General features: G+C 43.3%; 1 protein-coding gene across 1 annotated transcript in view; it reads left to right on the top strand.

The window, feature by feature from the left end:
* PAN3 (poly(A) specific ribonuclease subunit PAN3) overlaps positions 1–15,579 on the top strand; it is a 69,361-nt gene that overhangs the window by 47,276 nt on the left and 6,506 nt on the right. The window contains exons 7-15 of the mRNA XM_083169860.1: positions 5,193–5,440; positions 5,655–5,759; positions 8,709–8,766; positions 9,913–10,074; positions 10,784–10,900; positions 12,243–12,344; positions 13,851–14,016; positions 14,325–14,412; positions 15,267–15,406. Coding sequence (XP_083025986.1) covers positions 5,193–5,440; positions 5,655–5,759; positions 8,709–8,766; positions 9,913–10,074; positions 10,784–10,900; positions 12,243–12,344; positions 13,851–14,016; positions 14,325–14,412; positions 15,267–15,406 — 1,186 coding nt within the window. The remainder of the gene's footprint in view (positions 1–5,192; positions 5,441–5,654; positions 5,760–8,708; positions 8,767–9,912; positions 10,075–10,783; positions 10,901–12,242; positions 12,345–13,850; positions 14,017–14,324; positions 14,413–15,266; positions 15,407–15,579) is intronic.

The raw sequence follows: 15,579 nt of genomic DNA, 5'->3' as shown, positions 1-15,579 counted from the left end.
GGCCGGAATTTTCTTGGGTGGGCAGTAGGTAAGCTACATGGTGCTCTAATCTCCCAGTGCCTCCCCGACGTCACCCGCCCGGCATTATGCCGGGTGGGGACTCTAGTGTGAATGGGTTTGCAAGCCAGGTTGTAGCAGGGTACAAAATCACAGGTGCGACCCGGCTTGCAGATGGAAAAGGGGTATTACTTATTTCATGTAATGTCTCCATTTTGTTATAAAATGATTACACACAATAACATTGAGGGAGTATGGCCTGCCTTACCAATAAGGAAAACGAGTGGCATGGCCAGTTGTACCATAAAGCTCTCCAGGACCACAGCATGCATTACCGAGGCCCAGATGATGGTTCCCATTATGTGACCTTCAGCTCGAACTTTGTGAGAAATAATAAACCACTATAGAACATCATCTTTATTCAGATGCTTGTTCAATTTCTGTTGTAGTGCAGGTATGGAGAGTCCACGTATGGTGTGTACACATGTTACAATCCAGCATGGGATTTTGACTAAATAGTCAAAATTGCATCGGGATCTCACAGGTTTTTTACCTTGCACTTCTGGGGGACCGCACAAATCGAAACCCAGATAGACAAGGCAGCAATGACTATATAGTGCAGATTGATTTCAGATAGCATGAATTGTATGTAAATAGCACACGAGTTAGCAAAGATTGCATAGCAAGTCGAATCTCACAGTGTGTACACACCATTATAAGCATCATCAAAATCTTTTAAAGCTTTCCTGTGGGATTAATTACCTGATTTTCTAATGATAGGTATATTTGTGACCATATATGCTACTTAAAGCAACCGTAAGAGAACCGCAGCTTCCCAACTGTTGCTAGAAATGCAGGTCTGTGTTACTTTACATCTTAGGAAACAAACGGAATGGTCTCCTCACCTATTTGAAAAATGCATTGTATTTCAGCTGTAATGGGTGTAGGAGCCGGTGGAGATTGTCCCGCGTGTGTTTTGGGTAGATTGTTGTTTGAGCTGACTTCTTGTTGATGCGGATATAGATTTACCTTTCACATCACGAGTGCATCATTATCCTATTCTAGCGGTGTCCTCTGTTCTCAAAATAACTTTTCTTCTTTTAGAACATCTTGTTTTTGTACCATTAGTCTAGAATTTAATTTACTGAACTAAACTCATCACTTCTCCTTTTCTGGACCCGCAATGACATTACCTATATGAAAGTGAAATTTGAGTTCTTTGTAGGTGACTGCAGGTAGAAAGAACTAATAGTTTCTGGGTTTTATCTGCATGTATGTATTGCTTTTCATAAACATTCTTATATTTAATTGGTTAGCTCAATATTTTTTAACTTTACATTTGTTTTTTACTGTAAATGCACCTTTTTGTCATTACTGCAAGTGTTTTGCTTTATTTTGTTTTCCAGTTGTTTTTTTTCCCCTGAACTAAATATGTAGACAATATCCATTATATGAATTGTATGTATTTTCCCTCCATTAAAACCTTTTTATTTTTTATTCTATAAATTAAGCAACACTTTTTGCACACCCATTGTTTTTCCCATGGTTTTTATGGTCTTAAATATATCTGTGTGTAACACTGTTTACGTTTGTTCAACCTCTGTTGTTTTTATGGATTAATGCAGTGGTTCCCAAGCTTTCTTGAATCATGGTAGCCTAGCATATAATAATGTTTGCACTGCACTCCTAGGATAAAAGTATTAATACATTTGGAACTGACATTAGATTTAGCACTTATTTTGCCTATCACTTTAACCCTAAAATTATTTGAATTGGTCCTGGACCACCAACCAGAGTCACCCCTAGAAGATCCTTGACACACCGTTTGGGAACCACTGGATTAATAATGGATGGTTTTTGAAGTGATTGTTTATTTTGGTTAGTACCTTCTTGTGGCCTGTAGGTGTCATCAGTGTACTGTTGCTGTTCACAAAAAGAGTTTAGTATTTTACTAAAGGTTTGCAGCATACCACCTTAACATTGTAAAGGTCCATACACCCCGGACAATTTTGCCCGGTGTGTATGGACAGCGATGATGGGGAAAATCGCTCTGTGCATGCACAAGGAGCGATTTTTCGCCCGTTCTAGCGTTTTTTTTTTCCCTGTGGGGGATGACTTTCCATAGCAGGAAGCTATGGAAAACCATCCACCCCATTGCTCATCTGCTGGTAATACTAACTACCAGCAGGTGTGTGTGGCGGTGGCCGGCGATGATGCAGGAGGACGCATCAGCGCTCCCTGCTCATCGGTGGCCCGTACACACTGGGCTGAAAGCAGCTCTAAAGACAAAACTGAGCTGCTTTCAGTGTGTATAGGCCTTTTAGGCTATTTCAGGGGCCCTCAAACCATTTTGCCCAGGAACCCCTATAATTACAGGACCCCAGCAAGTTACTGCAGAAGGCCATCACATCACATGTGTAGTCAGCACATACATGGCAGCATTGTTGAATCACTGACTGAGATTAGATCATCAGCCTGATGGGCAGCAACATGGAGTCATGACCCCATGCTGAGAAGGTCGGGACCCACAGTTTGAGAACCGCTGAGCTATTTAATTTGAAAACACTGAGGGGTTTATTTAGCAAGCATCGGATTCCATAACCTGGCTCTTAAAATCACATTGGGGAATTTTAAAAGAATATAAAAGTCCCCTAATCCTAAAATTAATGTTCGGATAGTAAAGAATATCCAATGTTTCACATTAATATAGGTTTAAGAATACAGTCAATTTCCAGAGGCAGCAAAGCAGACATTGTGCTGCTATACATTTCTGGGTGAAAGCATGAACACCAGTTTTGGCCTCTTTTTGAGATTGATGGTAGATGCCACCTGGAAGCACTGGGTGTGGGGTATGAGATTGATGGTAGATGCCAACAGGAAGCACTGGGTGTGGGGCATCAGTAGTTCTGGGTCACACAAGATACTCTATACAGACTGACCTGTCGAGGTGGTTTGTTACCTAGGTATCGGCATGCAGAGATGCTTACCAGAACATTCTAATGGCTTTGATAGAGCAGGGTTCGCACAGCTTTGGGTACCCCACTTGATAATGCACGGTGGCATCCATGGTTCGGCTAAACCAGGGCTGGGCAATTGCGGCCCTCCAGATGTAGATGAACTACACATCCCAGGATGCTTTGCATCAGTTTTGCTATGTGGCCATGCTGAAACTGATGCAAGGCATGCTGGGATGTGTAGTTCATCAACATCTGGAGGGCCGCAATTGCCCAGCCCTGGGCTAAACTGTAAACTCAAAACCTTTTTATCTCCAAATCCTGGTCCTCCCTAAACACCTCCTTTATTTCAAAATCTTGTCCCCCCAAAAGTTTGAATCTCAATCGATTTTGAGTTTCAGGGGCTGAAACACACATTAACAAATTATTTTTATTATATGTTAGTAAGTGTGTGTGTGTGTTAGCCCTGGAAACATAACATTGATTTACTGTCTATGTCAGCGATTTGAATGCTCCCCTGACCACTGCTCAGGTTTACAAGGTAGATAAAATAGAGGTCCATAGTGTGTGGCGTAGTCTGAAGGAAACAGTAGTTTGGAATAAGCACCTAGTGATCTTTAAACCCACTACAATATACTTTCACTTGCGTCAGCATAATAAATCTTGCCTTTTAAAGACCAGGCCTGATGTAAACAATATAAAATATCCATTCATAGACCACTTGGCCATATGCCTTCAGTTTCCATAATCCACCAAACTAATTTATCGTAGTTTCAAAACATTTTTCACTGATTTCTGTATCCTACTAAGATAGTACGTTAATGTTCTATTCACATTGATCTATCTTTTAGATCTAACATTTTGTGTGACCGTGAAACCATGCTTGGGTTTCCACCTGCCAGCTTGATAGCAGTACCTGCAGCTGTGCAGGGGGGGTCCCTGAGGACCGACGTGTGTTATGTGCTCTGCCCTAAGATTACTTGTTCTGTTCCATCTCTGCTTTGAAGTGTTTGTAAACATAGGAAGTTTCCACTAGTTGAATGATGGCAAACACCTATAATTTATTGTAAGCAAAGCACCATTAATTACATGTGCACATTCTGCTGATCGTGAACTTTATAAGGTTTTGCGCATTAGAATTTTATGGACACTTCCTACAATTGCATTTGTTTGTTTACATCAGTTACATCTTACTGCCAATGTCACTGATATTAAATTGTGTATGAGGGAAATGTACTAAGCTTGAAGAGTGATAAAATAGAGAGTGTTGATTCACCAGCCAATCAGCTCCTAGCTGCCAGGTTACTGGTACGAGCTGATTGGTTGGTGGTACAGGATATCACTCTATCACTTCCAAGCTTAGTACATCTGGCCCTTTGACACAACTTAATAATAAAAGTATGGAATACAGTAGCTCTGTTACACCTCTGTAGTCTGTCGCCATGTTTGGAGGGAGCTGCTAACCTAACGAACACCGTGTAATGGGGCATTTTCTAAGCGATCTCGCTCCATGTGTAGGGACGTAGCGATAACGATGCGCAGTCCCGCGCGATGCTATCGCCAAGCAGTTCATATCCAGCATGCCGGATACATCTAGTTAATCGCAGAGCCAGAGTTCTCAGCGTAGAACCCTGGCAATGACACAGAGCTGTGCGCTGTGCGATCTTGTGGAGCGTTGCTCAGAACGCTCAGCAAATCTCCCCATTTGTAGGCCCCTTTTACCGACAGATTGTTTGGCTCCCTTTGTAGAGATGCACTCAGCGGATTGCTTTATTCTTACCGGTGACGTTTCAGCTTTTTGACCTGTGTCAGATCCCATTAAGACACTGTCTTAAAGATGTTAGGATCTCTTCAGCCGTCAGTAATAGTGGGGGAGGCTACACTTCTGTGCCACAGCAGAAGAGGTTACATTGCAGAGGCACAAAGCTCCAGCGATGGTGGTAGTTATGCCTTCATCTAGCTTTTCTGCAGAAGAGCACCCGGAATTAGATTTGTAAATTCGCCACTCCATGGCATTTATAATGTGTAAGATGTAAATTAGACCTGCATTTACTTATCTGTGGGGGAAAGCTGCCAATGCGGAACAGCTGCTGAATGTTGTACACGATTTCGGTCTTGCATTTTTGTGTTCTATGAGCAATATAGTGCGAAGTTATGTCTGCTTATCTAATGTGTATTTGGGCATATTCACTACACATAGATGTAACAATGTAATGCAATATGTTTTTATGCCTGCACTAGGGATGTCTCTATCGGCTGGGTCTTCCCCACTCCATTCTCCTAAAATCACACCTCACACGTCTCCTGCTCCAAGGCGAAGGAGCCACACACCAAACCCAGCCACTTACATGGTGCCCACTAGTGCCTCAACACCGGTGACTAATTCCGTTTCCCAGCCGCCCTCTGCTGGACAGATCATTCAGAAAGAGACTGTCGGCGGAACCACCTACTTCTATACCGACACCACTCCAGCGCCTCTCACAGGAATGGTATGTACATGACCCCCGAGACGCTCTGAAATATCACATGTCTTTTACTGAGGAAGTTCCACACACGCGGCTGATGCCTGTACTTATTATTTCACCTGTGTTCCTCTACTTGCAAGTCTGTCTTCAAGCAAACTCAATGTAAGCTACTTTTAGCCACTAACTTGTGATCTTTTTTGTATTAATGTTCCCTCTTTTTTTTTGTTTCCTGCCAAAGGTTTTCCCAAATTATCACCTTTACCCTCCTACCGCTCCACATGTTGCTTACATGCAGCCAAAAGCGAATGCACCTTCCTTCTTCATGGCTGATGAGCTCAGACAGGTATGCTACAAGATCTAGAACCTGTAATTGTTCCAAGTGGCTTTCCATCGTCGGATTACTTGGCTTGTTCACACCCTCCTTCTGTCCATATTTGTTTGTTATGGACCTGGGTTAGACCGTCCTTTTGGATATAGGCACATCTACATTCAGAAAGCACAGTAAACCTATGACAGCATATGTAATAGGGAACAAGTTTGCCCGAGGGGCAGATACTAAACATTCTCGGGTGTTTTTAAAGGGGCAGTCGGTTACAAGGCAAAACCCCTTGCTTTGTAAATGATTGATTTAAAAAGAAATCGGCCAAGATCGGGCATGCTGCATCTGTGTGCTTGGCTTAGTTGTTCTGGTGCCGCTAAAACTTAAAAAAAAAAAAATTGTATAGCAAAAGGCAATTTTAAAGCGGCTATCATTTATATAGCAAAACCAGGTTGATTTTTGGCATGCCTTTTGATTGCCGCTTTAAAAATAATGAGGAAACTCCCAATTTTTTTTTTTTTGATTCTCACACTCTATTACATTTGTCCTAGCATGTCCTATTTTGTTATGTCACAACATTTTGGACCTACAGTACCAGTCAAGGAAGAATTAATTGATAAGGGTAGAAAGTTTTAACCCCTTCCTAATCTGGGTAGGGAAAGGTGAAGTTGTGGTGGTGGCATTGCACATTGTGTCTAAAGCCCTCTGGGAAATGCTTCACTAGGAAAGTAAGGGACATGGGTAATAATGAGCCACATCTGTTGCTTTTTGGCTTTTATTTGCATAATGATTTACTTTCCAAGTTGCCAATTCAGTTGTTTTCACAACTGCTACTAGTGGGCACTAAACGGAACAGTTCATTTGTTGCATTGTTCACTAGTTCTCCAGTAACTTGACGTGCCTGACTGTTGACATGGGGAAGGTCAACATGGGGGTTTTCACTTTTTTTTTTTTTACCTGACATGTGCCGACAGGTGATATTTCATACCCTACCATCCACTAGGGTGTGGTGGGAGAATAGAATAGTGCCCGAAGCATGGCGAACGTATGCTGTGCTACGTTTTAGTGTCCCTGTCAAATCTGTCGAAATTCAGGACAAAAACAGTGAAAAACCCCTTGTCGTCCTTCCCCATGTTGACCTAATGCTTGTGTCGACCTAGTTACTATCTATCCAATGTTCACATTCCGTTCAGCCGCAAGGGCAGAAGACAGATACATTTCTACTCACCCCTTCCAGAGGTGGTGAGAAAAAATGTGTGAAAACGACACGGTTTGGACACACTAACAAGGTGATTAGACTGTTATTAGCTTCTATATGTGGCTAAACCCAGGCACAAGATGCACAATAACTATTAGGTGTCTGGTACAATTGAAAGGCTCCTTCTGGTGCCCATTTATTAGGAACTGAAGTCACTAGAGCAGGCTTTCCCAATGGGTTGGGATCATTAGGTCGACAGTCATTAGGTCGACATGGGGTTTTTCACTGTTTTTTTTACCTGAATGTTAACAGTCGACATGGACACATAACTGAGCTCGAGATGCGTCGGGCACAGTGCCTCTCACTATTTCATTCTCCCACCATGCCCTAGAGCAGTGGTTCCCAACATTGGTCCTCAAGTACCCCCAACAGTGCATGTTTTCCAAGTCACCCGGCAGGTGCACTCATTCAGGCACATTTTAAAAGATCCACAGGTGGAGCTAATTATGTCACTTGTGTTTCTGTGTGGAGACCTGGAAAACGTGCACTGTTGGGGGGTACTTGAGGACCTGGGTTGGGAACCACTGCCCTAGAGGATGGTAGGGCATGAAATACCGCCTGTCAGCACATGTCGGCTCAAAAAAACAGCAAAAAACTCAATGTCGACCTAATGTCCTATCAAACTAGAACCATGTTCACCTTTTCCCATGTCGACCTAATGACTGTCGTCCATCATGCTGTAGACAAAATGACCGCATCCCTTCCCAACCACTGTCCTCAAGGCACACCAACAGTGCAGGTTGTAGTGATATCCAGGCTTCAGCACAGATGGTTAAATCAAAATATCCCCGGTACTCATTAAGTCACCTGTGCTCAAGCCTGGATATCGCTAAAACCTGCACAGTTGGTGTGCCTTGAGGACCGCGGTTGCAAATGCCTGCTGTAGAGTATGGCTATAACGTGTATGTGCTTTTCTATGAGATTCTTATGACTATAGGGCCAGATTTATTCTTTTTTTTTTTTTTTTATCATATTTTTAATGGATCTATTCAAAGTTCATTTGGTTTTCCAGCCAGACACATTTGGGCTGATTTCAGTTCCCAGCGATCTACAGTCCCTGTGCTGCTGCGCATATCACCCGCCATTGTCCCAACTGCACCACTGCTAGAATCTCTTGTAATTGAATCGGAGCCTTAGTATAATTTTAATGGTTACTAATACACTTTTAACATAACGGGTGAGATACATCCAGCCTTGGAGAGAGAGTACCAGCCAATCAGCTCTTAACTGCCACCTATCAAGCACAGCCTGTCAAGCGACAGTTACAGATGCTGGCCAGTTGGTACCATATTTCTCTCTCTCTCTCTGAGGCTTGATGCGTCGCGCCCAAAATATTTTAATGGTGTTTTGGATATTTACACAAGAAATTTAAATGGAACCTGTGACATATTTGAGGGTGATGTATTTGGATACCTACTCTGTTGCACTGGCGCAATTAAAGCGGATTTCTGTTTGTCACCAAGTTTACCGAACATGAGCCATAGACCTCTACTATACTCTATATTTATCTTCTATTCTATGTAGCTTGTATTCTAATTGGCCCCATGCGATGCCCCTGTGTTAATCTTGCAGGCCCATAAACGTGGCTGCTGTTCCCCTACAGCTGGTGGCCATTTGTATCTGTGGGATCTGTCATTGCAGCATCCATTGGGCTTGCCTTCCCTGACTAATATACATCATAAAATATTTGCAGCTTAACCTTTTTATTTCCCTAGGAATTGATAAATCGGCATTTAATAACGATGGCTCAGATTGATCAAGCAGATATGCCCGGTACGTTATTGGCTTTGTACTTTCCCTTGATCGCTTGTCCCTTTTTTAGAATAAATACAACTGTGGTGTGGAAAGTTCCCATGAAGTAAACGTTGTCATCAGTGTGTTATGGCCCCTACACACGGGGTGATTCCAGGGCATTTTCTAAGCGATCTGATTGGATCGTTTATAAAATGCCTCTACATCTCCACGTGTAAGGGCCATAGACATGTGCGACCCTGCGCGTGTCGCTGTCGCCCGGCGATTAGTATCCTGCATGCAGGATAAATCTAGTGAGTTTGCCGTTCAGGGCCAGTGTTCTCACCGGAGAACGTTGACCCTGACAGATAGCCCAGCACACAGCGCTGACACATTGCTGTGTGGAACGATCTACATTGCTCTGATCGATCAGCAGTGTCGCCCCGTGTGTAGGCCCCTTTACAGTTACACAAAAACGATATATATACAGCATCAAATGTCACTTTTTTTTTTTTTTTTTTAAACCCTATAAAATTGTTTTGCCAACCTTGCTCCCGCATCATCATCATCTGTACATTCAGTAAGATGGAGAATATGGCAATGAGGCCATGCTGCGGAATGCATCATCGCCTCATCCTGTCTCCGTTGCATGCACTCACCGATGCCGGGTTCGCTCTCCGCTGCGTTGTAGCCAGGTACATGCATCGACTAATGTGTACCCAGCTTAACAGTCCAGGTATTAAAGAGGTCTTGGTCTGAGCACAGATGGTTAAACCACTTTAACTGTAGCACAAAGTCACCTGCGCTAAAGTACTGCTATACTTTTTAAATCTAAATGTTTATGTGCCTTCAGAATTGAAGCTGCACTACAAATATTAGCATGCTTTCTTATGAGTTCTGAATTCTGCACAACAGGATTCCAAAATCCCATCTAAATAACTTTTTATTTTGCCAATCCCTGCACTGAATCCCTCTACTGGAATAGGTGTGATGGGGACTGATCAGCCAGTGTGGTGTATGGTAACATAACCCTACAAACTCCCTGCATGTAACTGGGATGGAACCCATTTCCCCCAGTTTCCTGTTAGTTTAGAAGTATTGTTTGGGAGCTGTGTAACTTGCCTCTGAGATTGTTAGATCATGTGACCTTGGTGGGAAATTTCTTACTGTTACCTCCTTCTGTTTTAGCTGTACCTGCAGATGTGGATAGCTACCACAGCCTCTTCCCCCTGGAACCCCTACCACCTCCCAACCGAATACACAAATCCAGCAACTTCGGGTACATTACATCATGCTACAAAGCTGTCAACAGTAAAGATGACCTGACCTACTGCCTGCGCAGGGTTCACGGTGAGATTGCCTTGGATGTGGTGCAGAAAACTTAAAATTTCACCTGAGTTTCCTTAGTTGATTATTGCTGTCACTTTGATACAAACATGTTAACAACATTTTGGGACAAGATATCCTTTAAAGAATACAAATAAATCTCTATAGTGTTGTTCTAAATACAAACTGGCTAGGCAGCAAAATGTAAAGCAGTGTGATGCTGTAATATTTATTAAATATTTATTAACAGTTTCTTATATAGCGCAGCATATTCCGTTGCGCTTTATAGCCTTGGATATCTTCCATCCTAATATATAGTCCTCTCCCCCAGACCTCTGTAATTCTTATTCATTCTAGCACCCAGCACTGTTTAAAATCCATGCAGTTCCTCTTTCCTGCCTGAGGTGTCGCTGTCTGCTTTGGTGCTTTCTAGTACAGTGTAGTCTGTATTGAGATACAGGCCACAATATGCTAGAGCAACACCACAGGCAGCAAAGAGGAACTGCAGGGGTTTTCAATGGTACAGGGAGCTAGAGTGAACACTAATTATAACCATTATATGGACAGGTTTTCAGTGGACATGGCAGACTATCACTGGGGTGTCCACTGCAGCCAATCGGGGATTTTATTCCCCTCCTGCCCAGATTAGAGCATATGAAACTGTAAATTAGTTTAAGTGTACAGAATTCCTGTCACCAGTTTGTCTGTGGTGAATTTTGTTTTATCATTGCAGGCTTCCGTCTGGTAAACACGAAATGCATGTCTTTGGTTGACACGTGGAAAAAAATCCAGCACTCAAATATTGTTACCTTAAGGGAAATGTTTACAACCAAAGCATTTGGAGAGCATTGTAAGTGAGCTGCTGTATGTCATTTGAAATCCTATTAATGACCTAATGCCTTTTGTGCTGTGGTAGTTGGAGCCCACTAGAAGCCTAGTAGAATGGCTGTGAAACTGGAGCATTGTGTACAGCACACAATGACCTGGAACTGGCGACCGCTAGCAGAAAGGAGCTGGTTCTAGGGGCTTTGAGGGTAATTATAGTAAAAGTTTTTCGAGAGCGACCTCAACGTGACCACATGCAACTGCTGCAGGCTTAATGTGTGGCAAAGGGATACATCCTTATTTTAATAGATGTACGTTTTTTTTGCTTTGCAGAAAAAATGCATTTTTTTTTTAGTCCCTCTTGTGATTCTTTGATGGCCTTCTTGCACTATAGGTGTGTACACACGTACAGATTTTCTGTCTGATTTATCTGGTGGGAACAATAACCTAGAAATGTATGGGAGCAAATGACAATTTTTCCCAAACACTTGAATACAGACAGTGATCAGTCAGACAAATTGTTTAAATCATTCTGATATAACAAATTTATCAAAGCATATATTTTTTTTCTCTTTACCTGCATTTGGGTGGAAATTTTTGATTGTCATATACATTTCCAGGTTTTTGTTCCCACCAGATAAATCAGACAGAAAATCTGTACGTGTGTACGCACCTTATGTCGGTGACCCGAGGAACCAAGCTATAAAGATTTACCTCACTGAGGGCCAGATTCTCTAAGCTTCAAAAGTGATAAAATGGAGAGCGATAAACAGCCAGCCAATCAGCTCCTGTCTGAGATTTTTCAAACACTGTCTGTGACATGGCAGGTAGGAGCTGATTGGCTGGCTGTTTATAACTCTCCATTTTATTACTTTTGAAGTTTAGAGAATCTGGCCCAGTGTGTTGGTCTTTTGCTTTTTCCATTTAAAGCAAGATTTACACACTTGGCAGTATGATGTCTGGTTAGACATAATATTTTTATTTTAGGGATGTATCTTTACCAAAGTGCAGCCCTCTAAGCATGCCAAAATGAGAACTGGCACGGCATGCTGGGATGTGTAGTTCCACAACAGTTTAAAAAAGTAAGGGTAAAGATTGAGTTAAGCGACTATAAAATGTTAAATATTAGGGCTTTCTACCGCTGTCTTTCTGATTCACAACATATATATTAATTCGCTCATGGTATTTATCCATCTATTAATGCGCTATAGTTGAAAAAAAGTTTCATAGAATTGGTAGTAAAAATAAGGGGGTTTTATTTTTTTCAATAGCAATGGTCCTTGGCTATACAGTGGGGCTTATTAGCTGCAGACCTTCATACGTTCATGTTTGGTATTGATTTTTTTTATTTTCCTTTTTCCTTAAAGCCTTGGTTTTTGCATATGATTTCCATGCTGGAGCGGAGACCATGATGAGCAGGCATTTTAATGATCCCAGTGCAGATGCTTATTTTACGAAGAGAAAGTGGGGTAAGCAGGCTTCCATCTTCTGCTACAATGTAAACACACATTTACTCTACTCTCCATAGATTGAAGTCATGCATTGTTCTTTCAATATGGCTTGGTGCATACATGTGGATAAAGCTGCTTGTACTGTGCCGAGCCCTAGTGGTGCCTGCATTGTTTAAAATATGCTTGCTGTGAAATCTAATGAAGATGTGGATCTTTCACATACGGAAAGCCTGGCGACACCTCACAAACTGCATCCAGCTCCATTATCGCTTTGCTAGAGGTGGGGTTGTGACCGCTACAGTACTTACTCAGGCGGGGAGGGGGTGGGGTTTAACCGTACACACTGTGCATCATTTAAGTTATTCAATAATTTTTAAGTAGTTGATTTGGGTAAAAGAAAAATTGGCATTAAGGAAGAATGCAATTTACCTGGCTCCTGCCGGTCACCCCCCACATGCAGCGCCCGGCTCCTGCTGGTCACCACACACACACGCATTGCCTGGCACCTGCCGATCACACACCCCCCACAGCGCCTGGTTACTGCTGGTCACCCCACACACACGCAGCGCCTGGCACCTGCCGATCACACACACCCCACCCCCACAGCGCCTGGCTCCTGCCAGTCACCACCCACGCAGCACCTAACTCCTCCCGGGCACCCCCCCCCACGCAGTGCCCTGGCTCCTGCCAGTCACACACACCACCACCACCCCCCCCCCCAGTCACACTATTCAGTTTTTTATTTGTTTTATACATGCAACGCCTGGCTCCTGCCGGTCACACCCCCACGCAGCACCTAACTCCTCCCAGTCACACACACACGCCCCCCACGCATTGCCCTGGCTCCTGACAGTCACACACACACACATACACACCCATGCAACGCCTGGCTCCTGACAGTCACCCACACACACATATACACACACCCCCCCTTCCCACAGCGCCTGGCTCCTGCCAATTACACACACACACCCATGCAACGCCTGGTGCACACAGCGCCTGGCTCCTGCCGGTCATCCCCCTCCCCTCCCCACACACGCAGCACCTGGCTCTTGCCGGTCTAATCCCCGCCCCTGCCAGTGACACCCACACCCATGCAGCGCCTGGCTCCTGCCGGTCAAACACCCACCCACCCACACATGCAGCGCCTTGGTTCCTGCCGGTCAAACCCCCCCCCCCCCCTTCCACACATGCCGCACCTGGCTCCTGCCGGTCTCCCCCCCCACGCAGCGCCTGGCTCCTGCCATAGCTTCTACCTTTGTTCCTTCTCTTTGCTTTTGTCCCACATTAATAGAACATGGGGAGGTAGGGTTGCACATTAACAACCGTGAAGTGGCATCACCCAATGGTAATATCTATAAAGTACTTACCTGACTTAAGGGAATACAATGCAGGGATTTACTGAGCGTTTTGCTGTATAATACAAATATTAGTCCATTATTTGTATTTATTTTTTTGTCTAGTCCTAGACCAAATCCATTGTACTTTTGTAACCCCCATTTAAACATTGTTTACTTGCTGCAGGCCAACACGACGGTCCATTGCCACGTCAACATGCCGGATTGCTACCAGAGTCTCTCATTTGGGCTTACATTGTCCAGTTGAGTTCAGCATTACGAACCATTCACACAGCTGGCCTTGCATGTCGTGTAATGGATCCAACTAAGATTCTCATTACTGGCAAAACAAGGTATCATTATTAGCTTTACCGGCTCAGGACTAGTACATTTCTGGCAAACCTTGTAGAATCTGCAGGATGTAATCTATTTGTTGTTGGTCTTTCACTTCCCAGTAAATAAGAACGCTTCTCTTTCTCCAAAATACCTAGTTCAGAAATGTTTTATGTGAGCAGTACAGAGGCTTTTATCTTTTTTTTATGTTTTTCTAGTACCTGCTGCAGATTCCGTATGCCCCATGTGCCATTCCGCCTTAGATCGAACCTAATCCTTCTTTTATTGCCCCAGTCAAATAGTTTACCATGGTTTTGTTTTTTTGTAGGTTACATGTCAACTGTGTTGGGATATTTGATGTTTTAACCTATGATGGCAGTCAGAGTAACCCTATGGCTTTAATGCCCCAGTACCAGGTAAGACCTAGGAATAAACAATAACTAAATGAAGAGTGGACAGAACATTTGCAATTTAGAGATATATAATATCCCCCCCCCTTCTCTCTCGGCCTACACGGGTAGCGATGTAGGGACATCTTCTAAACGATCTCACCAGATCGCTTAGACCAGGCATGTCCAACGTTGGCCCTCCAGATGTTGTAAAACTACACATCCCAGCATGCTTTGCCACAGTTTTGCTATTAGAGAATGCTAAAACTATTGCAAAGCATGCTGGGATGTATAGTTTCAAAACATCTGGAGGACCAACGTTGGACATGCCTGGTTTAGAAGATGAGCCTACATCACTACATGTGTAGGGGCCATAGCGATGCGCGTTGCTATTGGCTGGCGATTAGTATCCAGCATGCTGGATATTAATTGGTGAGAGCCATCTGTCTCACCGGAGAACACTTCCGGAGATCTTGCTGAAGCGTTCTTAGCGATTTAGCATCCCTCAGAATGCTTCAGCATCTCCTCGTGTGTAGGCCCCTTATCTCTGTATCTCTATATATCAGCATCACAATCCAGCCGTTTTTTATTTTTTTTTGCCAATTTTTCTATCATACATTTGTTAATCCATACTACTGCCAATGGAGGTTTTAGATGTGATCTCACAGCTGCACAGTGGTGTCCGGGAGAACATTCCAGCGCATTAATTCATGCGATAAGCAAAGCTTTGATGGGTGTAATGGAAAATAAAACACTTTTAGTTGCTTTATTTTTACGATATGTTCTGGTTTAAGCGAGCGATAGAGGAAAGTTCATGCCCTATAATCTGAATCTATTAGCACATGTAGTAATCCACTCTAATACTTGTTTGTTCCCTTCAGCAAGCAGACCTGATCTCATTAGGGAAGGTTGTACTGGCACTATCCTGCAACTCTCTGGCGGGAATTCAGCGGGAGAATCTGCAGAAAGCAATGGAACTTGTGAACATCAACTATTCCTCGGACTTAAAAAATCTCATCTTGTAAGATACGTCCGCAAGACTAAACGTTGCTCGTTGTAGTTGACCTGCATTTTGAACTTACGTTAATGCAAGAGTATCCCGATCATTTGTTGTCTGTGCTTATAGACCTGTTTTAGACCATACAGAAACTGAACCTGGTCTTTGGTGACATGATATATTTCAGAAGTGTAAAT

This window comes from Crinia signifera, chromosome 2 (assembly GCF_055691185.1).
Source record: "Crinia signifera chromosome 2, ASM5569118v1, whole genome shotgun sequence".
Taxonomy (NCBI): Eukaryota; Metazoa; Chordata; class Amphibia; order Anura; family Myobatrachidae; genus Crinia; species Crinia signifera.
This window is presented reverse-complemented; position numbering and strand designations above follow the sequence as displayed.